The sequence below is a fragment of the Zootermopsis nevadensis genome, unplaced genomic scaffold, assembly GCF_977971745.1.
Source record: "Zootermopsis nevadensis isolate Lab colony 2312 unplaced genomic scaffold, Znev_1.0 Znev_ptg000006l, whole genome shotgun sequence".
NCBI classification, from domain to species: Eukaryota; Metazoa; Arthropoda; class Insecta; order Blattodea; family Termopsidae; genus Zootermopsis; species Zootermopsis nevadensis.
The window spans coordinates 10503635-10530044 of NW_028259138.1; the positions used below are offsets into that span (position 1 = coordinate 10503635).

Below are 26410 nucleotides of genomic sequence, written 5' to 3' on the forward strand. Positions count from 1 at the left end.
ACAACAGCAGAAAAGCATGTTTTTATGGAGATTTAATTAGTACCACTCAATATTAGATGTTTCAGCCAAGATGTTGCTACAACCAGGGTCACTATTACTAAGTTCCACTGTAATTGTTGTTATATAAATACTACTGAATTTCATATTGGATTTCTTTTGAATGCAAAAATACAGGCCTTATATTTAAATTAAAACCATGAAATGTCACAAATATCTTCCTGACAGTCATTTAAATATCGCCATAGTTTTAGGTTAATGAATATTTAAATACTGACTTGAAGCGTTAGAACCAATCTACATTTTCACAAGCTATTTTTCAGTGATATGTTGAAATAATATCCTCCCATAAATACTTTGTTCTCCTTCTACAAGGTTTTTCAGTAAAAGTGTATTGTTTTGCCCATGTGCTGCCATGTCTAATATTATTCTGTAAGGCTAAAGTCAAGTGGCTATAATATTACTGCCATGTGGAGGTATAGAGAGTCTTACCTGCAAGTATACAAAAGACATGAACAGACAATAGCAACCCATAAAATGGAGAAATATGTGACATGAAATATTTATCTTATTCTTCATTTAATCAGCTTAAGAAGCATACAATAAATTATTGTACTTTTTGTTACATAGTTTTATCCATTTCCATTATAATTTCTGGTATACCTAAATATTCTTGAAGGCAGAGTATCGAACTGCAGTTTCATGTAACATAAAAGCAAAGCCAATTTTTGTCGTACATTTGGAACTATATTTCAAAATTACATAACATGCCACATGTTTAATTCCCATTTAATATTTGTATTAAGATTCTGTAGAACCAAATAGCTTTAACCTCTGTCTGTGCAAGATCAATTGGAAATTACTTGTGAGAGGGAGGGATGCCCATGTGCTGTTCTGTGTATTTTCCTAGTTGAAAAATACAAGTCAGTCACCCACGTGCAATGCAGACACACTACCAGTCTTATTAATATAGACTCATTTACCTTTATTATATTACTATTAACTTGCCATCACTTAAACTACACATTGGTTTAATTGAATTAAGGTAACTGCCCTGCTGAAGGAGACAGCAAGCGCCTGTGAGACGTCTGTAAACTTTACCAAATTACAGGACGTAACATCTTCAAATTCGCTGCTGCTGTGAGAGCCAGAAATTTCACCAAATATTTTCTTAACTTTGGTCTTTGTATTCTAAATATAACGATGTAAACAACAGCTTTACAATATAAAACTTAGCACTATAAACATATTAAAATTCTTCATAGAAACCATAAAGTACATAAAATCTCTTCAAAATAGGAGCTATTTTTCTCACTTGTCTTTCACCATGAAACAATAGTCGCTTTTCTCACATGTGAAGCAGACGACATGCAGACCTGCTGTCAAAATAAAAAGAAAAACCTTATGCTACGTTTATGAGACATTAACACAAACTTCGCTTTCTCTAAATCGCGACTACCAGTAACCATTTATGTGGGAGCTTCTTTATTGAAAAACAATTTATAACGACGTCATCTATAAATCTGGATGTTTCGTGAAGGTTGGTAGTAAATTGTTAAACGCTAAAACCACATATAATACCAACTTAGCGAATGCTAGTAACTAGGAACACTGGACAGGAGAACGTGTTAAACACACTAGACTTTAATTCCGAAAGGTTGTCTACACGAGGCATGACGAAAGTATTGTCGTCGCAAAGAGACTACTTAAATTTTAATTGTTTTGTTAGAGATCGAGCAATCTGCGAACGAAGTGTATCACAAGTAGAAACAAGAAGCATGCCTAGTGAAGGGAATCAGTTATTTCACTGCTATAATCGTGGATGTGGGCAGAAATTTGATCCAAATGAAAACAGAGAAGGTAATAGAAACGTATTTTCAAATGTTTTATTTCTTTCTTTAAAGCAAAGAGACGGTGGAAACTTCTAGAATACCCATGTTGATGTTGAATCGTTACAGATTCATGTACGTTCCATCCAGGAGCTCCATTCTTTCATGATGCATATAAAGGCTGGTCGTGTTGTGAGAAAAAATGTAGAGATTTCACGGAATTTCTTAATATAGAGGTAGGTTTACTGTTACTTTTGTCTGTTGTGTTGGAGTACAGGTGTTATAACCGAACGTTGAATACTTCGTATTCGGGAGGGCCCATGTTCAAAATCCGGCCTATCCTTACAGGCTATTCGTGATTTACTCAATCTCTAAAGGCAAATATGACCATAAATTAGGCCACGGTCTCTTCCTTCCACATCCTTTCCAATTCGATACTGTTGGCGTCTAATCTGATGCTATGTAATCTAGAAACTGAAAGTGTTGTTAAATAAACTATAAGTAAATAAATACAGCTGTTACAACAGTGTGTTTTATATGTATATTTGTATTACTGCATGCTAAAATCCTTGGCTTCATAATGTGAACCATATAACAAATGTAAATAAATTCTATTCAGTTGATAATATTGAACAGGTAACAGCATGGCATGCTTCCTATTACACTAAATCTGTAATATAGGACCTACCAGCTCATGATGTTCATAATATCATTGATTGATGAGAAAGCTGATAAAGTAATAAATAAAGCAACAATCACTTAGTTCAGATCTTGTTATTCAGAATGAAAATTAGGAGTCTTTTTATAGCCATCTAATTAGGCAAAATTGTTTCCATAATACATTTGTTCAAATATTTGAACAAAGTTTTTCATATAAAGTACAGAAAACAGACAAGTAAGAAAAGAATAGGTAAGTGATGGAATTAGAATATGCAAACATGAAAGGGAAACATACATTTTCAGTAGGGATAGCAACAACCTCAAATTAAAAACTCTTACAAAGATACTTTAAGATCCTTGCCTCCAAGCCAAGTGACAACATTACAGTAAAAATGTAATAATCCAGACAATGTACAAATTGTATCTGTCATCTGCTGAATATATATGCCTTTAGTTGATGGAAATAGTGTTTAATTATTACAGTATCTATTATAAAAATTTGTGATTCCTCATTGTCGTCAATAAATTACGTCATCAACAATGCCGAGTATAAACAAACTCGGCATTGTTGTGGAACACGACAATGCCGAGTTTAGTGTCTTACTCAAGATTTTAAAATGCAACCAACCCCCCCGAAAGGGGGTTGGTTGCTTTTTAAACACTTGATCAAGCTCCCCCGAAAAAGGGGGTTGGTCAAGTATTTTAACCCTCCATTCAGGGGGTTTAATTTAGTTTCTTACACAAGATTTTAGAACGCAACCAACCCCCCCGAAAGGGGGTTCGTTGCTTTTTAAAAACTTGACCAGCCCCTCCGAGGAGCTCCGAAAGGAGCGTTCTGCCCTAGTATAAAAAAAAGCATTTCCAAAGATATTTTCAGGACTAAACATTGTCCCAGTAACTGATAAGGAAATGAATAAGATTATTCAGTCTTGTAATACATTTGCTCCCAGATGTTCTACTGCTGACTTACCTCCCAACCTAGCAATTTTTACTGTTTATTAGAATTGCTGTGTTTGAAGGTTAGAGAGTGAGGAAATTCTGGAAATACAGCGGCGTGCTAATATTCTTACAAACACTGTCCAGCTTACTGCTTGTCTCGGTACATGCTGACTACTGCTTATGTTCAGTCATTGCTGAAACTGCTTTCAAACCATTTAGATTATAAAAATAATGTATTATAGTTTTATAAGATAGTGTAATTGCGTCATATTGTGAATATTCTAACAATTATTTATTTTAATCCGTCTTATCACAATATTTAAAATTTCTTATAATTAAGATAATAAAATATCATTGATGTTCCATATCGATTGATCGATTTACATTTTTGGAACATCCTTTACACAACATGTTTCAGTTTTTATAAAACCATCTTCAGGTGTAAAAGATTTACGAACTTAAAACTCAAATATGATTCCATTTGGTGATGTTTCATGCAGTTTGTTTGTTTGTTTGTTTGTTTGTGGTTGTTTGTTTGTTTGTTTTTCTTTCTCTCTTTTTTTTTTCTTTTCTTTTTTTTCTCCCCCCCATGAAACATCACCAAATGGAATCATATTTGAGTTTTAAGTTCGTAAATCTTTTACACCTGAAGATGGTTTTATAAAAACTGAAACATGTTGTGTAAAGGATGTTCCAAAAATGTAAATCGATCAATCGATATGGAACATCAATGATATTTTATTATCTTAATTATAAGAAATTTTAAATATTGTGATAAGACGGATTAAAATAAATAATTGTTATTATAGTTTTATTAGTGTCAGCACTAGGAGAATCCGAAGCTGCAGGATTGTCGGGGATAAGAAAGCATTATATCCACTAAATAGAACAGAATATCATTAGTAATGCCCTACAGGGATATGAAAAAGAGGTTAAAGTGTCAAAGCCATTACTTACATTTAAAGGGATTTTTCCATTTATTAGCATGACTGGGAAAAAGATTTAGGGAATTAAAAGGGAGTGGGAAATCAGCCAGGAGGTTTGTTAGATTCATAATTGGAAAGATGAATAAAATCAAAGAAGAAATTTAGGAGTGGCTGAACCAATCATGAGGCTCCAAGCAAGATTAATTAGTGAAGCCCTTAAAAGAATGTAAGGCATTTTTAGATGATTTCAATTATTATAATTTTAACAACTTGAATACTACCACTCTATAACCGACTTAAGCTGGTTCATGCAGGTCTTCTTTTGTTTTGTCTGTAATTTGTAATGCAGGTAATTATTACATTGACAGCTTGTTTGTCTACCAAGGCCAGAAGGTTGGATTAGGCCATAATTAAAAAAAATTGTTTATGCTTTTATAGTAACTTAAGCATCACTTCTTTGGAAAGCTGTATACCCACAAGCATTGAATGCGATGAATCTGTAGTTTGGAAAACTATTATGTTACTATTTGAATAGTGGCATAGGTCCCTCGCGTTTTTGCGGTTCTCTTGCACAGGTACATGGGGCAGGCCTCCAGGTGACAGAAGACTTTGTCAGTTATATATTTGTAGTTGCCTCTGTTAAATGTCTGGCAAAGTCTTGAAATAGGGTACATTTTGCTTCCTCCCCACTCTTCCCATTTCTCTGTACGCAGACATTTTCTCATCTCACCCGATGACTGAATAACTTCTGAAGTTAATATACGAGTTCCGTCAATCTTATTCATTGCAGCGACAGTCCGCTCGATAGTAATGTGAGTTTTGAAAGACTGATTAGTGAAGAGGCAGAGTTGGGCAGCTGAATTTGCCCTATTTTAGGTTTCATTATGTAAAAGCTCCAGATGATCATTATAGTACATAAGCGATTTTTATGGTTTTCAGGGTTGTACCAAATCTTACCACAGCAATGAGAGACCTCCAGAAGCAGAGCGATCTCCAGTTGACAAATCTAAGTCAAATGAAGTTATTGAATACAAATCACCTCAGGCTCATGTTTTTGAGGCGCTGGAGAGGCCGCCATTTGAATCGTCGCTAGTAAGTATCCCGAAAGGCGAAAGGTGAGAAGTATCCGAGCTGGCTAAATATTGAACAAGTCGCTCTTTAAAAGTCTGTTTTGATAATTATTTGCAAGTCTTTACGTTTATTTTTATGTTACAGCAGGATGCACAGCTGTGGGCCTAGGAAAATATTATATTTTGATACACATTTTCTTTCTGTATTATCTTTTCTGTGCAACTGAGGTTTGATATGGGGCCAGGCTAATACCAGGCATCATGAAATTTTATGTACCTGCTTTGTTTTACCCGTTCTTTTTCATATGGGGTCATAGTGCTAGAAAATTACATGAGTAACTCTTTATACTGTAAGAATGGGCAATTAGATGTGACGCAGGCTTTAAATGATCTATCGATAAAGTTTTGTGGGCACAAATATTTATTTTTAAATGTTATTGTTGGTGTTAAATTACCAATTTAAATTTTTTTTGGATTTTTGAATCGCCATTGTGCTTCCTTTAACCTTACGTTTTGGGAAACGGCTCTTCCCCAGTCCTCAGGTGGATCTACACAGTTGGACCCATTAGATGGAGCTGATCTTGATCTGTGGACGGGAGGTATCGTGTCTAAACTATTGTGGAGCATTACTTTTTGAATCACCGTTGTACATAAGCTTCAACTGTGTTTCAGAAGCCAACTATTGCAGGCTGTAACGTTTGTAACAAACTACCTACTTGCTTAAAACAAATTAGAAATAACTTCTTCTTCTATGGCTCTCCGGTCCGTATTTGGTCCATAGCCTTCTCAATTCTCCTCTTCCATCCGGTCCTCTATTAGGTCCATCTGTCCGAGGCTTTGATCGAGGTTTCGAAACATCTTCAATTTTACAGTGCAAGGTTGTTAGCCTTGCGACCAACCCCCAACCTGGAGGACCAGGGTACCTGTCTCAGTCCTACCTCTCCCCCTCGACCAATCTGGCTATAGAGGCCCTACCAGTAGCTCTTGGGGTCACTGAGGTACTAAAGCCCCACCACCACGACAAGGTGCAGGTACCATTAAGTGGGGACCCCTCTCATTTACACATTTATATACCAGTATGGGGTCCGCAGTGGCCGCACGGTCTGAGGCATGAGCCTTGTGCCACTTGGTTGCGGGGACCGTGGGTTCGAATCCCACTCAAGCCATGGATGTTTGTCCGCGTTTTTCTGTGTACAGGTAGAGGTCTTGCGACGGGCCGATCCCTCATCCAAGGAGTCCTACTGAATGTCTATAGATCAAGCCAACTGAAAAGTTGGGGACCCGTAAAGGGTACCGGAAAATGTACAAACATTGTTAAACGAAAAGAAGAAGAAGACTATTAATTATGGAAATAACAACCTGTAAAATAATTTTAATAACACAAAGATTTGTAGGACTGGAAGTCTGTTCATGAGGAAAGTAAAGTTACGACTCTTAACTGGATCTCCTTGTTTGAATAGTTATTTAACTTACTGGGATAGCTCAGTCAGTATAGTGACTAGCTACGGGCTGGACGACCAGGGTTCGATCCCCGACGGGGGCAGAGGATTTTTCCTCTAGCCTCTGCGTCCAGACCGGCTCTGGGGCCCACCCAGCCTCCTCTACAATGGCTACCGGGGTCCTTTCCCGGGGGTAAAGCCGGCCGGGGCGTGATGCTGACCACTCACCCCCATGTAGTGCCGAGGTCAAGGAAGAGAGGAGCTATACCTCCACTCACCCCAAATGCCTACATGGTGTGTAGTGGGACAAACTTTACTTTACTTGCTAGATATAAATACTTTTATTTTTGTGGCATATCGTCACACTAGCAACATTTCAGGTTTGTTGTACAAGAGAATAGTAGTGGTGAAGATTTGAACTTTTATTCTACGTGTTACACCGCGCATGATCAATGTGTTTGTCTCACTTTGTTGAAAATGATTGTGTTGTAGGTGAATCTAAAAGTGGAGGTGTCGCCAACCTTAGTACAGCAAGTGAAATCGCTCACGAGACCCGCGAGTGACGGTTCTGTAGGAAGCCATAACGTCACTGAAATTGCTATAGGCACATCGTGCAAGAATAGAGGTTGCAGGCAAACATATGAAGGGCCTGGAACTGCAGAAACCGCCTGCTCACATCACCTTGGTTTCCCGGTGTTCCACGAGGGACTCAAATTCTGGCCCTGTTGTCAGCGACGCACCACTGACTTCGACAGCTTTCTGGAGCTAGAGGGGTGTGTGGTAGGAGAACATATGTGGTTTAAAGAAAAGGTAAAATAAATAAATTAAACTTTATGATAAGAAAATAGGGTTTAAACCCCTGTAGTAAGGGGCCGCCATGGTTAATTCTTTGGTGGTATATCACTGCAGCGCACCGCAGGCCACTCTTCTATACACTCACAACGTAGCCTGATTAATTCTAGATGTAATCATAATCATTTAAAAATTTTGTCCTCATTGATCGTGTCGTATCAAAAACTTTTTCCGTTCGTGCCTTATCTCTGCACAATTTCTCTTACGTCTGTGTTTACCTCTCCTGTAAATTCTTCTGTTATTACCTCTTTCTCTCGTACTCGCTCAGTCTCTGCCTTGTCCCCCCCGGCGTTCATTTTAAGTGCGTACGGAACAATTTAAAAAAAAACATCTGTTTTGTAATCTTTTTCCTGTCTGCTTCTGACAAGGTCCGAACCGATTCTGATCAAACTCATCATAGTGATCTGACACTACGTTTTGTTGACGATTTTGATTTTGTTTCAGTTTGAATTATTCTAAGGGTCATTTGAGTTTCTTTACGCGCGTTATAGTGGCTCTGTCACGTAGTTCAAATTGGTGAAACAACGAACACGTTTGAAATTTTAATTGGGAAACTTCTTGGAAGAGTAGTGGGGGGGATAATTTAGAAATGGAATGTGGAGAAGGAGAATGTCAGGCCGGGGACCGGATCGACCCAGCCGAGGATACGATCGAGCGTCTGTTTCTCGATGATATCGATGAACCTATGTGCTTGATGAAAACAGGAAATTTGTGTACGTTGAAGTGAATTTCCTTTCAGGGGCAGGACCAAGAGGTGAGCTGTCGTTACGACTGGCATCAGACGTCCAGCGATGTTGTCGTTTCTATATTTGCTAAGAAATACGATCCGGATGGCTCCTTCGTGCAACTGAATCCGGTTCGGCTGATGGTGCACCTCTTCTTTCCCGAGGATCAGAGCGTCTTCAGTTTAGATTTGGAATTACGTGGGGTAAGAATCGCCATAAATCATACTGTTCGCGTGTTTCTGCATGTGGAGGAGTCAGTCGGGTGAAAGGCGGATGAATCTGTCATTGTAGAAAAATTAGAATCGTATGTACGAGACTTTGATAGCGCTTAAGAGATTGGCTCGAGTCAAAACGTTAACTTCAGCTGTTACAAGACGCGATACTAAAAAAATTTTAATTACAGTTACAAAAATAATTATACTTTTTTAAACTATTAATATTTATAAGACTGCGTAAGAGACCGATGAAACGTAACTAAGAGGTGACTAATTTTATTTGCTTGAACTGCGTAAAATGACTCGTAATTAAGGAAATAAAATAATTTACGTGTTCTATTAGATTATATCACTACAGGATGCAGGGTACAGTGTCATAAGACTTTTTTTTTGGGATGCCGTCTCACGTGATACAAAAGCGCGTACTTCATCTGCGATAAACCGTATTATACGGGGAATTCCTCAAAGACTGAGATGAGTTTGTCCTGCCCTGATGAAGGCATGTCAGGGCACGGAGACATTGTCTCGTTAGCTACGTTAATACGGCGTCTCCGCCGTTTATATTTTACAGCCGACGTGCAATTGACGTACTAAGATCAGTTCTCTTTATGTTTCTGTTCTCATAAGAGCGTTCGGAAATCTGTTTCGTGTCATCGTTCGCGGTAATAAATAGCGATGGAGAAATAAACGCTTGAATAGCAGATTTTTCTTTTTGAAAATAAATCATTTAAAACGAGGTTTCTGGTATTCGAGTTCCAGTTTCGTCAACGATTTTCAAATCGGCGAGAAGGAGTTGTTCTCAGACAAGAACAGGTACGGATCTCAAAAACAAAACACTCGGCACACGCCGCCAATCACTCGATTAATTTTTAAAATCAGGCGTTTGAAAACAGACTGATTGGTCGCAGATTGCGGCCCGCAAGTTCTCCAGACTCAGATCCCAATGATTTTTATTTGCGGGGAAATTCTAATAGATTGTATTCAGATAATCCCGTCGTACTGGATAAACGTATGCAAAGCGATCATGTAACTACGTACATATAGTGTGTCCGCAAAGTCCCTTCAGGGTTTTGAAAAATTGTGGGGCGCAAACAAATTGAGCTAGCCACATGCGGTTTGTGGCAGATTACAGTAAAACCCTGGAAGTTTTTTACTGACCTCAGTAGACCTCGATGTGGGCTCCCTTGGTAGCACGGAGAACGTCCAGACGATATTCGAGCTCTTTTCATGTTCTGTGGAGCATGTCCGCTGGAATAGCCGAGATCGCATTCCTGATACGCGTCTTCAGGTCATCAAGTCCGTTAACTGGTGTTCGGAACACATTGCTCTTGACATAACCCCACAGAAAAAATCCAGTGGTGTTATGTCTGGCGAACGTGGAGGCCAAGGCATTGGACCGTCTCTGCCGATCCATCTTCCTGGAAATGTCCTGTCTAGGTACGCGCGTACCTGCAGACCCCAATGAGGTGGAGCACCGTCTTGTTGCAGAATGACGTGTGGCCGTAAGTGGTCAATTTGTGGTCCAGGTAGGTGTAGGTGTTGATCGTCTGCTCTTGAAAAAAAGAGACGATCCTTTCAAGAGACATGAAGTTTTTAGCATCTACTTTTTTTTTTTTAATTTTTCAAACAATTTATTTACTTTCAGAAGTGCCTGTACATATTTATAATGGCGCTGTGTATTGACCACGATGCTAGACCCCGTTTCTCGGCAGATGACGCACGAGTCGCCTGCGAGCAAACGAGTAGCGAGAGAGTCGGGCTGTTCCGTCATTTGAGGAATTCCCCATATTTACCATGGATTACATAACGTTGTGTTTGTCTTGGTAATGCCGTATTCTGATGTGGCACGGCAGTTGCTTTTATTCCCCGGAATGTTAACCGATCGCCGCGGAGCGCTGACCACTTTGTGGGCATTTATGTCGTCGCCACAGGTGGTAGATGTGGCTCTCAGTGCTGCCAGCATGCTTCCCACGAAACTCGAGGTGAAGCTTCGAAAGGCGGAGCCCGGCTCGTGGCCGAAGCTCGACGTCCCCCGTCGGACGGCGGAAAAGGAGGAAGAGCGGACGACATCTGCCGCGATGGATCAGCTCGTTCCTGAAGTGGATGCTGTGGATTTAAGTGACCTGTGACCACAGTTAGGGTTGCTGTACGTTTAATTTGAAATTGCAGTTACGTGCATTTCATTACTTACACGGTGGTAATTAAAATGGGACGATTTCTGTCTTCTGGGTCGTTGCGCTGTTTAGTCTGGTAGATGTTAACCAACGTTTCAGACGTCATACTGCCTCTGTCATCAGGGTCATTCATTGCCCTGATAACGGAGGCAGTATGACCTCTGAAACGCTGGTTAACATCGACCAGTCTACACGTCTCAACAACCCAGAAGACAGAAATCTTCATACTCACCGCTGTGAAAACCTCAAATCTTACAAAAATTAAGGGTATCACATGTATCGGACCTTAATTTTTTCCCATGTCGGGAGAGTAGGGAGCCTGACGAACCACAGGAATGTTGTGTTTGGCCAAGAAATCCTGAATCAGGTGCGAACAATGGGCGGGTAAGTTGTCATGATGGAGCTGCCAAGTTCCCGCTGCCCACAGGTCCAGAGAGTTCAGGATGAGAAGACATTCAATTCCCAACATCCTCCCCACCCTGGTCAACCTCCAGAGGCATGACCAGTTGAACTGGACGGGAGATCGTGGACCCCTCTGGCGTCCGAAGAATGACAGTTCGGATTCTGCCACCCCTTCCTTCTCAAAATTCTTCTATACGCGCCTTCTTCCACATGTGACGTCCCCTAATCTGAGGCTCGACGAACCTCTCTGTGGCTGGCGGACCTCATGGAAACTCTTCAGCGGAGTTAGGTATTCCCTCTTCCATCTCCTCCAGAAGTCTCCCGTAGTCCTTTGTTGTCGTCTGAATTCCTTCGCTAAATCCCTCCTAGCTGCCGGCTCTGGCCCTGTTGGCAACGCAGTGAGGCGTACGTCAGAATTTGCCTCGTCCTGCGATATTGGTCTGGAGTTCAGTGCGGCTTCTGTGCTGACCATGGATGGTGTTAGGCAGCCCTCGCCTTCCCACAAATCTGTCCGAGCAGAGTTCTAAATGCAGGGCTTTTGTTGTTTCGCGTGTAAATAGGAGATTCTTTGTAGGGTGTCCTTGTTTCACATACAGTGGACCAGCGAAGTCGATGCCTGTGACTGTGAACGGTTTGAGTGTTGAAACACGTTCTGCTGGTAACAGAGCCTCTCTCTTGAGCAAAGCGATTTCTTGCCATCTTGCAGGGAAGACGTGTTTGATTGCCTGATCTGAGTTCTGACGATGCGAACTCCGAGGTGGTGGAGGTCAATGTGTGTCTGCTGTAAAAGCAGTCGATAGAAGTTTTGTTGTCCGTCAAGGAGAATTGGGTGACGCTGTTCTCTGGATAACTCCGCAAACTGCAGACGCCCTTCGAGACGAACAAGTCCGTCGTCCAAGAATGGATTGAAGCGTGATATCTTAGATCTTTCTGGCAGTATTTTTTTTAATAAAATGACAACAAAAAACTATTTTCACATTTCCTGAAAAAAAAAGTATGTTTTTGTGCCAAAAAAAACATGTAGTTCTCCGTTTAAATCTGTGCAGATGTTAATATTAATAAGTCGGAAAAACGTATCTGTGCGTTATGATGGCGTCTCGCAGTGGCTTCCGTGGCGTGAGGATAATTTTCTTGGGAACCGCTGAAGTCACACAGTGATTTCCCGTTCCCGAGTTTCGTCACCAAATGTCTTTGTGGCCCAGACGCTATATGTATTTCAAAGATGTCAAAGATTACAGACATAACTAAGAGTCCAGAGAGTTCGGGATGGGAAGACAATTCAATTCCCTACACCCCCTCTGCCGGAGGACACCACCCGTACTTCATTTGTTTCCGTGGGAAAAATTAAGGTCCGATACATTTAAAATGCTTCTATTTCAGTCTTGTGAATAAAAATTAAGGGTATCACGTGTATATGATGAATCTGCATTAATAATTAATGTTCGTTTATTGAAAGTTGTTTCTTGTTTTTAATTTTCCATATTTGTATCAAAGATACACATTTATTGTAAGTTGCCTGCAGACATGTTTGGAATTTCATGACTCAGCCCTGTTGTTTCAGCATGAATATAATAAAGACACCGAATTCTTCTAGTTCAGTTCGTGAATTTTATTTATTTTTAATGGTTTTGTGGTACGTCATCGTCCCAAATTTTGTGGCCGTGGGAAAAATGTTAGGTTAGGAAATAAGCAGAGTTGAACAGCGATAATGAAGTACCAGCTCTTTTCCACTTTATGTTATTGCGTCGTCTTACCAATAGTTATTTACCGTGCCCTCGTTGAATTCTACCGTTTTATAAAAGAGTACTCAGACTTCGCCTTGATTCCATCCTCCTTTCTGGTTTCTTGTATTTTCTATTTTCCCCGATAATTTCCGGGACGTAACCAGGATCAGGCCGACAGCACAAACTGATTTAAGAGAAAATTTTTGAAGGAAGAAATTGAAAACAGGTGCTGTCTACGTAAGGAATATGGAGACGCTGTTGACCGCGTAACGTCAGGACGTCCTGTTCTCGCAAAGAATGAATACGTAATTCGACAGTATAAAGTCTGGTACTCCCACGTCAGTACGTGAATATGAAGATATAAAAGTACCGTGAATTCGAGTGTTACAAACTGATGGGTTCTGGCAAACAGCCCAGAATTAATTAAAAATTGACAGTGGAACCACTGTTTCGGAGAATCTGACGTCTTTGTATTTAAATTATATTTTTTAGGCAATAAATACAATGAAAGGAAGTTTAACGCGTCAGATGCATTGAAAATTGTACACATTAGGTTCATTAAAATTACATTAAATGTATAAACAATTATAATTACAATAAAATACATTAAAGATTCTTAAAGGTCCTTATTTACTGATCATTTTACATTACCCTTACTCTTATCATTCCTGAGGAATGATCGTTTAAAGGTGACTCGGTTCTGTATCGTACACATTTTCGTAACTAACGCTGTTTTTGCTGAATGACCCTTACGTATAGACGTATTTACATCAAAAGAAGAAAGATAACATTTACTTAATGGTAGATGATGGAACATGACGTGTTTGTCTTACCGGTAATCGCGAGCCACAGGAATTGTGACTGAAGGACTGAAAAATAATTGCAAATTATACCAAGAGAACATTCGGTAGATTCTCTACAAAAGACAGCTGTACTACGAGTAGCGGAAACGGAAACTTAAAACCTTGAATGGCGGGTTTCACCGTTCATTCAAGAGGGAAGTTACCGGGGAAAAACCTGTGAAAAGACGATAATTAATAAATACTGTGGTAAATAGACGAACAAGTGTAATGAAAGAGAACACATCCATTATATTTTACTAATATTTTAGTAAATTACAACACAGTAAAGAATGTTTATAGACACTTATTAAGATACATACAGTATTTGTATATTGCACATATTTCGTAATACACAAATGAAGGGTGGATTTCTTTCTGTTTGACCGCAAAGTACCGGCCGTGCGAGCTGCTGGCTAAGTCTGTAGCGGTAGAAATTGGTGATAACGAGCTTACACCATGAATCATCACATTTGTCTCCTTGTTCTTGCATCAGTACAGTGAGACTTGAGTGAGGTAAACGATTTTAAAACGTGTGTGCTTGGTTCAAATTTATTTTAAAAATGTCACAGAAAGTTTTAGTGCAGTTTATCAAGAGAATCATTACGAAGTATTCACTACGTTGTCAGTAAGCTGAAATCAGAACCAGCGTTAGACAGGAAATGAACCTTACTGACAGAAGAATTGCTTGAAACTTCACCGAGAAAATCTCTTAAACGACTGGGACTTTATTTGGAGGGAAATTTAAAATCTAAATCTTACAAAGCAAATCCTGACACTCTGGAAGAACTAGAAAGGAATGGCTGCTGCAAGATTTCAGAAATTTTACTCTTTACAAAACTTATTCTCACTAAGATGGCTTGCCGTCGAGCTTAGGCTATCTTCACCAACTGCTACGGTTGGAGGCTACCACTTCTCGGCGTAACACGAAGAAATCCACTCAGTATATTCACGGCTTGTTCCGCACAAGACGTACAATATTTTCATTACACTGCGAAAACTGAATGATTAACGTATAAATCTGACGTGCCGTAGACCTCGGCTACAATTGAACGTGAATGTTCAGCTTCGCGCTACAGCCACATTGTCTCTGGGGGAAAGGTTGTAACATCCGCTTGTTAGGAGGTCTTGTGGACCACACGATGAACAGAGATTCAGACTTCAGTCACGTCTCAGAGCTTACGTCCGTGTGTGGTGTAGCTGGGGGTACCTCTTTTAACTATAGACGTAGACATATGTCATGTTTGGTAGAAATTAAATTACACGTTTCACTTAAACTTTTTCGTTGCTTTGAGCAAAGTATGTTTTATAACTGGTAAAAAAATATTAAGCGCTGTCTTACATCTCGAGGCATCGACCCTTTCCGATACAGACTCGCAGATCCGGTCAAGGTCTGAACGTCTGTATGATATGAACCCTTTCAAAACTAAACAGGCAAGTCTCTTGTAAAATTAACAATATCTGAAATAAAATCATAATACAGGTACTTAAGTTTTTATAACCAAGTTTGAATAATCTTACATTTATTTTTCTGGTTAATGTCTTAGACACGCAGCTGGAAGCATTAAGATAACCCGCGTGCCATGGTACCAAGCGACTTTAGTTTGTAACATTATTTTTTTAAATTTCTGATAAAACGTCTGTCTTCATCTTCAGGGTATAAATAGTTTATGTAGGGTATCAAGAGGATTGTTTTCCGGACTAAATAAGTAGGAAAATGTACCTCTGCGACTTTTCAATGGACCCACCAAACATCACATTGTAGAGTGCTAACCACACACAATGTTCAGATGGGTTGTGACTTTTAGAACAGGATTCGCCATAGCTTTTGACTCATGGGCGCATGTCATGCTTTCCTGGAAGTCTTATCACACAAGCTGGCTCTAGAGATAACGGTCTGACGACCGGTAGCCTGGGCGAGAACCAATTTCTTCTGTTCTCCATTCAGTTTTCAGTTTGGAACATCCCCTCTGACGAAAACTCTGTCTTGTGGGATGCTGCACCATATTGTTTTATAGAAATTGAAAATATCTTCACACTTGCCACCATGAGAACATCAAATCTCACAATCCTCTCTCTTTCCTACGTAAACGTATTTGTACTCTGAAGATAGAGGCAGAAGTAGGTTTCTCTGAAACATAGAACCTTTTTAACAACAATTTATGATGCTTCCGTCCTAAAGACTTTTGGTGGTATTGAGTATTTATTCTGTGCCTGGAAAGTGTAGTTCATTTTGAATGTTTTATTATAAATATTCTTGTATGTTGAGTTTGACGTGAGGGCAGGGATTACAAGACGGGCGTCTGGTTCGTATTATTTGTGTCGGACATTGGCCGTTCCTGTCTTACCGCAGACATGAATTCTGTTTGCGGTGTTCCCAATCATGACATGTGCCAGTATTTTGATTTTGGAGCGAGGGAATAAGAAATTGAAGACAAAAATTTATTTAGCCTATTAAGACAAATAAGCAAAATAATGCACCCAAGTGTCTTAGTTTAAATTTGTCTTAAATATGCACCCAATTCTATTATTAATTTTGGAATCATTACGTATTATCACTCTTGGTTATTATATGGGTAATTCAAATTGTCGTATTATGTGTAGGCCTCTACGTATACAGAACATGAATGTGGTAGAACTGAATTATGTACAAATCTTTGGCATCATTGAATCCACAAATTTAAGAATATCACAGACTTCAATAATTATTATTTCGTATTATGTACACACATCACCCAACTTAACAACACGTATATTTGATAAAGTTTATATAAATATATGAACATGGTCTCGAATCGTGTGATTGCTCTCAGGCAAATTGTTAGATAATAATTCCAACCACTTGATATTAATTATGATCCTACTGCATTTTCTTTAAAAATTAATCAATTAATTAAGGGGTGCAGAACCAGATTTTCAATAATTAGTAACAAACGAATAATACCGAATGGTGTAGTAGTGTTTTTGAACGCCCGTTGTGAGACTTAGTGAGCAAATCTAATAATTTCTAGCATGTCCGAACAAGTTTTAAATTAGTGTAGGATTTTAGGTCGCCCTAATGATGGAGGCAGCAAGGACCTCTGAAACGTCGGTAGACTTCTACCAGACTACACGGCGCAACAACCCAGAAAACAGTCATCTTCTGTAAAATAGTGGTTTTCGTGGTTGTAATAAAATAAATATAGAATTTGTAGACCAGCAACAATTTGTGTCATAATACGTTAACCCTTTGAAGCTGAAACTTGTTTAAGTATTATTTAAGAATTCAGCCCGTACCTCAAAGAAAACACAACATGTATTCACTACTAATGCTGTACGAAGAAATTTATAGCATCAAAATTGCCTTTGTATATTGGACTTCTCTCTGAGACTGATAAGAATTAAGAAGAAATTGAGAAAATTTTCAATAAAAGCCTGTGAAGAGTATAGGAGAATATTTTAAATGCCTTCCATAAAAATACTATTGTGTGCTGTTCAGTCACGTTATCATTACTCAAACAAGCCATTAATGCAGTAATTTTCTCGTTCTGGAGAGATAATTTTCAAATTGTTAAAATTATAATACTTCAAATCACCCAAAATTTACATGTTTTTTCTCTGAGAACAGAAGAATGGAGAATACTACATAGTGAGGAGCTTCATAATTTTTACTCTTACGCCATATATTTGTTATGATAATCGTATCATGGAGGATGGAAGAGATGAGAAATGCACGCAGAATTTTATTCGGAAAATCAGAACCCAAGAGATCAGATATGAGATTTATACGGGGGGATAATATTAAATTGGATTTTAAAGAAGTAGGATGAGGGTGTGAACTGGATTTATTTGGCTGAAGATGAGAACTGGTGGTGGGTTCTTTTTAAACATTTTAACCGTATTTTACGTCCTGTAGAAAGTGGATAATTTCTTCAATAATTGAGTGACAGCCTCTCAAGAATGACGCTGTTCAACGTAGTTACTTGGTTATACCGTTATTATTAAAATTTTAACAAGTAAAGCAAAATGTATCTTAGCAGATTAGCCTCAAAGCCATACAAAGTTATCTTGTAATTTCCTAGTAAAACTCTATACGTAAGACTTTTATAAAAGACTATCTTCCTTTCTTGGAAAACTGTTTTTTTTAAAAACATTATTAAATAAAAAAGTCTTCAAGCCATATTAATTTTAGAGCTGGATCTCCACAGATAAAAACACAAATTAAAATTCTCTTTTACAGTTCTGATGTTTGCTTTAAATTAAAATTCAGTGAAATGAACACCTGTGTTTTCCCGCATGTTTGAAATTCAGCTCTGGAATAACATGTTTATATTCGTAATGTGGTTTGTGGAGTTCCCTTGGGGCTAAAAAATACACAGTGCCTCTCCCGAGGTGTGTGTGTGTGTGTGTTCCTGTGAGGGTCTTGAGAATTTATTTTGATCAAGCCACACAATGTCGGTGGATTTCCCACACAGCGTGAAGAAGCCAGCTGTCGTGTGTTCAAAACATAGGTGATACATGTTTAACAGAGCCTTCTACACGAAAATAACACGAAACTTTTATAGAAACAGTCCATCACACAAAATTATGTAATAATTTATATTTCAAATTTTTGAAAAATATAACATCCCCCCACTAAAGAAATCAGTTTCATTAAAGCAGATGACTGGTGTTATTTGTTGAAAATCTTTTGTTCATTTTTGGCATTTTGAGGTTTGTCTTTTAGATTATTTAATGATATTATATCACGTGCAGAGATTATCCAGGATTTCAAAGGACACCATAATAAGTTATTCCAATTTGGAGCTCACTTTAAGCTGCAGACCTGTGTTATTTAACGACGCCTGCCCAACTGTACTTATTACTTGGCACTGATTTAGAAATTGGGTGGTGGTTATGAATGATCAGTTAGGAAGGATTTAAAGGGAATGGCCATGGCATATTTTAAAGACAGTATCCGAACAATTTCCTGGAAGATCAAATGAAAACGTCTTTGTAATTGGATTCCTTTTCTAAGTTCTGTTCTGCACCCCCCCATCTACAATTTTGGATTTACAGTCTGTACTATGAGTACGCTGCCATTTTATAAAGCTAAGTTGTTTTAACAACAGGGATGGATGTGATAAAATGGAATTAGTAGATCGTGTATGTTGGCTTTCAGTACTCCACATTATTTGCACATAACAAATGTAAACTCACGTCTGTTAGTTAGTGTGAATTTCAGTTACAAGGGTTCCATACTGGAGGTGAAGACTAAATTTGGTATGGAACGTATTCTCTCTATCTCTCTGAGGAAATATTAAATCGAAGTATCAAGGAAAACTTTTTTTTTTATAAAAGAGATAAAATATAACGGTTTGGAGAAACATTACATGCTAAGGAGATTTGTAGTTTAAAATATGTTGAAGTCACTAAAACATGTCACATGCATATAAGAAACAAGAAATGCTTGCCTATCGGGTGTTAGAAAGGCAAACACTTTGGAAACCAAAATAATTAAAAGTTTTCTGTCTTATATTCGTGGGCAGTTTGTACTCCATACAGTGGAACGCAGCAGAAGTGATCAGATAAAATACATCGTTAGCCAGGTAATCGAGGTTCACGCTCGCTGCGAAAGAAATGAAAGTGTTTCTCAAAGTATTAGCAGACCTAACACGATTAACATGAAATGCGCCCGGGAATTTTGGTAACAAACCTCATAAAAAAATGCCTTTGGAGACTTAGACAACATGGAATGATGCCGTGTGTCTGAGGGAAATCGATTGTGGGACGCGATTTGACTTGAACTGTCCCAAAATGAGACGAAACGATGAGGTTTCGTGGCAACTGTGGGTCCGGACCTCTCGTTTTCGTACTTCAGAGACTCGGGGTGATTGTGCATACAGCTTTATCGACGATTTAGGGAAACTCTTGAGCCCGTGGCTCTAGTTAATCGCGCTGTGTGGACTGGGGCTCTCGTGAAACCTTCCATATTTTCTGCCAAACGAGACTGACTGACATATTGGCCATGATTTTTGCTAAGGTTTTGTCTTGTATGGTATTTACTAATGCAGAAACCCGGTCTATTTACATCACCTCCAGTTTTGAACGACTGACTAACCATTCCGTTAACTCTGTCTCAACAACGCAACACTAGAATTCGATAAAACTCTTACGTGTACTTTTCCATATTGTACATGTCCCCTAAGAGTCGCTGGATTGGAATTTCGCCGATGGTTTCTTTAAAGAAAAGTTGTTCGACGGTAACTTGTCTCACTGCCCTCAAGCTCGGTACTAGCAACAAAAGACGGCCGAATCGTGTCGGTTGACGAGGGTAGCGACTTCTGACGTAATCTCCCAGGATGCATTGTGCCTGATCTTGCAGCATCTCCACAGGTTGGGCGTCACACAGGCCCACTGTCTCTGTACGAAAATGAAAGGCTACAATCAGTTTGTACTTAAAAGCTTGAGAATTTTTATACCGGGGGTCTGTTTATAGAGATAGTGTTTCGTAATGGGATAGAGCTTAAATTAAGAATTAAACTATGCACTAGAATAATTATATGTTAATAGTGGTCATGATTTTCGGACTGAAGAATTAAACTGATCAATTACGCTTAATTACAGAGTCACCGATTAAGAATGAAAAAACAGAATAAACCACTTACCTGGTGTAAAGAGGATAACAGCTTTCATACAACCGCACTCACTGCCATCTGGCGACAACTGACGAAATCTTCCCATTATTTCCTGAGAATAAAATTCGGAAGTTAATCAGAAAATAGTCTTGGAATACGTGTGTGTATTCATCTGAAAGACCACCATTTAAAAGACTGAAATTTCAAGATAATTTAAAACTTTAATAACCTTTCTGTTGTTGATAATTTCGAGTTTTAATGCTGTAAAAGTAGTAATTACATAATTAATTCTTTATGGCATATGAACCCGAATTTATTTACGTTTGACTAAAAAAAAATAATTTATCCAAATGTAGAGAACAACAAACAGACCATCATTAAATCATTGTGCATTAAAATTTATCGTAATACCAAAGGACCATCCTTAAGGTTCAGAGTTGTTGTTTACAGAAATTATAATTTTGTAATACAGTGTGTAAATCCTTTGGGAAACTAATATGCACTACTCCGACAGCGAATGCTTGTCTGCATGTCAGAGTGGTCAGAATTATGGATTCTTACTAAATTATTAGGTCTAAAAATTCTTAAAATGTATTCATTCGCGTTGTATACACACGCGTCTCAGACTTGTAAATACGTCATGCCTCACGTTAACGTAGAATGTTGGAGTTATCCTGTTAGGACTGCGTTTTTAACTATCCTGTACTTAAGTTGTTCAACTTTTCGTCGTCAATTAGCCTATGGTAAATCGTGCTTTCCACATGTACACAGGGAATTATCTATGACGTAAGGAAATATCGAGGTTATGAGAACAGCACTTGAAGATTCAGGGACTGAATTATTCTGTACTTAGGGGAGTGGTAGATAATCATACTACGAGGTTACCAACAGCATTGACAAAAATTACCTGTATGGTTTTAATTTCGTTGTTGGTAATGTCATCTTGCGGGAGGCGGTCTCTGGCCTTACTGCAGCCGAAAAGAGCTGAGAGGTCCCAGGGAATGGACCACTGAGCCAAGTGTAATAAGAATAATTCTTTCCAAGACTCCTGAAGTAGCAGCAGCTGAAATGAAATCAGAAATATCTTGAAAGTTTCTGTCCTAACTAAATTAAATATTTGTCGCTGTCATCGAACGTTGACATAATTGCATGGTACCGGTATATTTTTTTTCTTCGAAATTTCATTAATACAAGGTTGGCAATCACAGTTGTAGATTATATGTAGATTTATATGAGAGATAAACGACGTGCTTGCAGAGTTTTTATAAGGAAATGTCTTGTAAGAACGACGAGAATATTGTTAAAAGTGTATAACTTATGGAAACAGGAATTAGGACACGCCTTGCGATAATATTTTGTTACAAACTGATCTGTAATCTCTAGACTAAGCGCAGTCTTTCACTTAATAGGTGAATAAGTTTCAGATAGGTCTGAATTTTCTTTACCTGGTCTCTCGTGGACAGAGTCTGGAACGGTGCCAGGCATTGAACCCACCTCACCGCCATAAAGAGCAATCGAGCTGTCGTTTCCTGCAATGCAAATGACGCAGAAGATAGTTTCTTTTCGGGACTTTAATACGAGGTGCGATCGGAAAGTTTCAAGACTGCGCCTATAAAAACCCGTACACTTATCTCAGGTATTAAATTCATCCATCACCCTCGAAGTAGTTCCCCTGGGAGTGAACACAACGATCCCAGCGCCGCTGCCAAGCCTGGAAGCATCCCTGGAAATCTTTCTTTGTCAGCCTGTCAAGCATCATCTGCGATTCTGCCTGAATCTCTTCTATCGTCTCAAATCTCCTTCCCTTTAGCTGAATTTTCATCTTTGGGAAGAGGAAGAAGTCACACGGCGAATAAGGAGGGTGCGGGGTGACGGCCATGGTGTTTGAGGCCAAAAACTGCCGAACTTTGAGGGCGGTGTGCGCTGGCGCGTTGTCATGATGCGTCGCATGTGGAGTTCTTCCTTTAGAATCAGCTGACAGGTCCCATAGCCTATCCCAACAATGTCGCACAAGTCGTTGATGTTACGACGTCGATCTTCGTGAATGGCCTGCCGAATCTTCGTAACATTTTCGGGCGTTGTGCTCGAAGATGGTCGTCCAGAACGCTCGTCATCATCGACAGAGGTTCGGCCATTTTTAAAACGTGAATGCCACACAAAAGTTTGTGCACGACCCATTGCGGACTCCCCAAATGCTTGCTTTAGCATTTCATAGGTTTCCGTAGCCGTTTTGGCGAGTCTTTGGCAAAATTTGATGCACACGCCATTCCGAAATCGCAGGAGGGTCGGTGTAATGCACTACCAAAACGCCCGTAACTAAGAAACAAATGCTAATTCGATGATGCCGGCTGGCACACTGATTCACTATGAATGTAGGCCGCACCCCCTAAAGGCAGAAGCTCGTACTACATCCTGTTCGCCCTCTATTGACACAGTCTTGAAACTTTCCGATCGCACCTCGTAGACTGCAGTTGGTTACCATGTCGGAAAAATGTTTCCATCGTTTAAAACCCAGTTAGTCAACACTTACATCATTGTCCCTGGAATAGATGATTCAAAATTCACATTTTTAATTTATTTATTTATTTATTTTAATTTATTCTTATGCCAGTGAGGCGTGGAACTCTTACATCTCGCTGGACTCTCGTGCAATAAAGGGAATTAATTTTCGCGTCTTAACAACAGTTCTCGACTCCATTTGCTGAGAGTTGTATAAATGGATGATTCATAGCCCACCAATGAGCGTTCAGATGTTGTTGGCTTATTGGCGGTTTGTCATCTGGGCGTCAGTAAAGTCACTCTTGTTTCGGTAAGCCAATAGCAGAACTTGGTGTCGAAAAGTCAATGCAGGAGCAACCAATGCGGGGACAGGAAGGAGACTTACTCAGCGCAGAAGTCATTCGGCTGCAGGCGTGGCATTGACACGGTATCAATAACCATCTTCAAATAAAATAAATCTGGGGCCTGTTGCTGATACAAATGTCGACTCTTTAATCTTCAGAGCTAATTTTCATTCTCACTGTTAATATATTTTTTTTAAATTTCCTTTTTTTTTACGACAAGTGAAACAAGAAAGCCTAGATAATTTTTGGTGACAATTTTGTTTTAAAACAGGCCTCACTCACCTGTAGAACCTCCCACGTCGGCGACAGTGGGAGAGGCAAGGGACTTGGTTGAGGGATGCTGGCAACTGACAGTCTCTCTGCTTCGTTCAATTTCGTGCTCCAGATGAATTCCTGTTGAAATTTCAGTCAGATTGTTACGAAGGAAATTGTTTAATTACGGAAAATATTGAGGAACGTGTTACATCAAAGGAAAGTAGACCGTGGACATTAATTAATTCTAATTTTGTTAAAAACAATATTTTAAAATATTTGTTTAAATCTAGTCAGTCTAATCACAATAAAATTCCTATTAAATATTAAAATATTAAAATATTACTATAATTAACATTTAAATATTTAAAATATATTAAATGATGATGATGATATTTTAAATATTTAAATGTTAATTATAGTAATATTTTAATATTTAATAGGAATTTTATTGTGATTAGACTGACTAGATTTAAACAAATATATATTTATCACAATATGACGCAACTTTATCATCTCAATATTTTAAAAGGCTGCAGATTTGTATTGAACCAGGTCCTGTAAGAATTAGAGACTTGCAGGTAGAACAGTACACATTCGGGTGCAGGAAAGGGTAAAATTTGTGCTCCGACGCTGTCGTCTAGCAAAAACTGCGTTAATAATAAGGCCGTGTATATTTTTATGGAAGTAACTTTGGTGCATCGTCGACTTGACAATAGCAAACGTAGAATTTGGTATAATCGAGGATAACTGCTGTGAAAATAAATTTTATACGAAACTATTTACAAGCCTGTGAAATCGGAGTATGAGATTTTCGATCTGATTTATTGTGGTTATTATTATTATTTTTTCGAAAATGAAACTGTTTTGGGTGAATTGTTTGTTGGTATTTAGGAGAAATTATATATACGCCATATTTAGGATAAAGTGACTGAAGAAGATTATGTTACGTATTTCATATTCAGTCCACTCTGTATTGTTTAGTAAATCCTGACAAACGGAACAATTTTCAAAAAGGAAACCTGTCTTTTTGAAACATTTATCTTGTTTTGATAATATAAGCTGCTGTTTTAAACAGTGTAAAAGAAAATGTATTGGAAAAATAGGTTTAGTCTGAATCCTTACAGCTTACGTAGGTCTAATTTCGTTCAGAATTTAGCCTTCTACGATGTATATACTACCAAGGAACATTCCTGTCACCGTCAGAAAATATGTGCTGAAGACTTTAAAATTCCAACACAACATTACTTCTAAACGGACCTCCTCCACTCTTCATATCTGGCCGATTATAAAAAAACCACTACAAATATTTCACCCACGCAAGATCACGCTATACGCGACATACATTTACGAAACAACATTGAATGTGATAACAAAGTACAATTGATCTAGAAGAGGATAACTTTCAGATATTTAATGGACATCTGACGAAGGATTGCATTTAGAATATTACATTTAAATTTATATCGATTATACACCTGAAGATGGTTCATTGAAAACCGAAACATGTCGTGAAAAAGATGATGCTCTAATTGTAAATCGAATATTTCGATAGAAAGAGCATCATTTTAATATATTTTAATATATTTTAAATATTTTAAATATTAAATGTTAATTATAGTAATAATATTTTAATATTTAATAGAATATTTTATTGTGATTAGACGGTTAAAATTAAACAATTATAATCATCACAATATGACGCAACATTATCATCTCTTTAAAATTGAAATTAAAATTGTATATTTGCACACTGTAGTTAGAAAAAAGAAAAACAATTTCTGATTTTTCTTAATTATAATTAGTAGCACACACACACACAATTATCATCGATAATTTTATTCGACATTTCTTATGTCTTGTTTTCAAATGCCTTCGCATTTGTACGTGAAGGATTTATATGAAGATACACAAATACATGGTCACGTATAATTCCGTTCTTCATTTTCTTGAGGCGAGATTTAAAACAGTTACAGAAGAAATTTCGAGGTGGTTTTACCTGGCACTTCTCTGCGGACATGAGGAGCTGCAGAAGACCGGGAGGTGGTGGCTGGTGCCCTAGGAACATGGCGGATGCCGGAGGTGCGACTGATGCGTGTTCCCCGCCAGTTGACGCCGTCCCAATTGCCGGTGGTTTGGCTTGTGGAGCCACCGCCCCGGGAAATAGAAGTTTGGTCGAAGTCCCGTCTGCAGGCGCCTGTAGAACGGGCACTCCACCGAGTACAGCCGAGGAGCCAATGTGGTGGTGATGATGATGATGATGCAGGTCCTTCGAGTGGTGCTGATGGTGCTTCGGCTTCCGAGGACCGCGTTCATGCTGTACTGCTGCAGTCATAAAAGAACGCATGGAGCAACAAGTTAGGAAGTGTATGCTTACCGTAACAATTCTGACGCATTCGTCTTTTACCTTTGCGAACAGTGACGTCAGAATTGGTTGGGTCGCTGGGGGATTTCCGAGGCAACCGTGGTAACTAAGTACGCTGGGGATCGCCGACCGAGTCACGCCATTTGCATAAACGCATATACCAGTACGTCTTCCTGTAAAGTGCGAGTTATTTCTGTCCGATTTTAACTGAAATTGGCTGCACTCACAAATTTTAGTGGCAGTCCTGAATATAACATTTCATGAAAATCCTTTCTGACGCTTAACTCAGAGGTAATGCGTCTTATTATTATTATTATTATTATTATTATTTAGTGTTCTGTCTGACGACAGGTCCATATGAACAGGATCCTTCCATCCTTTTCTCGGACTGGGACCTGTTCATATATTACGTTCTTAGCAGATGACCCAGAAGTGGTTTGCCATTGCCTTCTTCTGTGTGTGAATGGAGTAATTGTTGGGATGCCACGGAGAAACCGGGGAAGCCCCCGGAGGAAAACCCCGTGTTTCCTAGACCACGGCCTTGCCCAACACAAGTTATAAAT

At 38.8% G+C, this 26410-nt stretch overlaps 2 protein-coding genes across 2 annotated transcripts in view; one reads left to right on the plus strand and one right to left on the minus strand.

The window, feature by feature from the left end:
- The first annotated feature begins 1648 nt into the window (after positions 1–1648).
- mora (cysteine and histidine rich domain containing protein) lies at positions 1649–12826 on the plus strand. Its single transcript, XM_087343676.1, has 6 exons — positions 1649–1857; positions 1956–2062; positions 5291–5443; positions 7353–7670; positions 8452–8640; positions 10584–12826. Exons 1-6 carry the CDS (start codon positions 1671–1673, stop codon positions 10779–10781), a joined length of 1152 nt encoding a protein of 383 aa, XP_087199802.1. The 5' UTR covers positions 1649–1670; the 3' UTR covers positions 10782–12826.
- Positions 12827–18456: 5630 nt separating this feature from the next.
- The window catches only part of dsf (nuclear receptor dissatisfaction), a 30147-nt gene continuing 22193 nt past the window's right edge, over positions 18457–26410 (minus strand). Inside the window, exons 4-9 of the mRNA XM_087343820.1 lie at positions 25482–25807; positions 23513–23623; positions 21833–21916; positions 21295–21450; positions 20418–20499; positions 18457–20172 (exon numbers count right to left, since the gene is read on the minus strand). Of these exons, the coding sequence (XP_087199946.1) occupies positions 19922–20172; positions 20418–20499; positions 21295–21450; positions 21833–21916; positions 23513–23623; positions 25482–25807 (1010 nt within the window). The 3' untranslated portion in view covers positions 18457–19921. The remainder of the gene's footprint in view (positions 20173–20417; positions 20500–21294; positions 21451–21832; positions 21917–23512; positions 23624–25481; positions 25808–26410) is intronic.

Coding starts and splice junctions, on each gene's coding strand:
- mora (XM_087343676.1), top strand. CDS start 1,671: ATGACGAAAGTATTGTCGTCGCAAAGAGACTACTTAAATTTTAATTGT. Junction 5,444..7,352: donor CGCCATTTGAATCGTCGCTA/GTAAGTATCCCG, acceptor ATTGTGTTGTAG/GTGAATCTAAAAGTGGAGGT. Junction 7,671..8,451: donor ATATGTGGTTTAAAGAAAAG/GTAAAATAAATA, acceptor ATTTCCTTTCAG/GGGCAGGACCAAGAGGTGAG.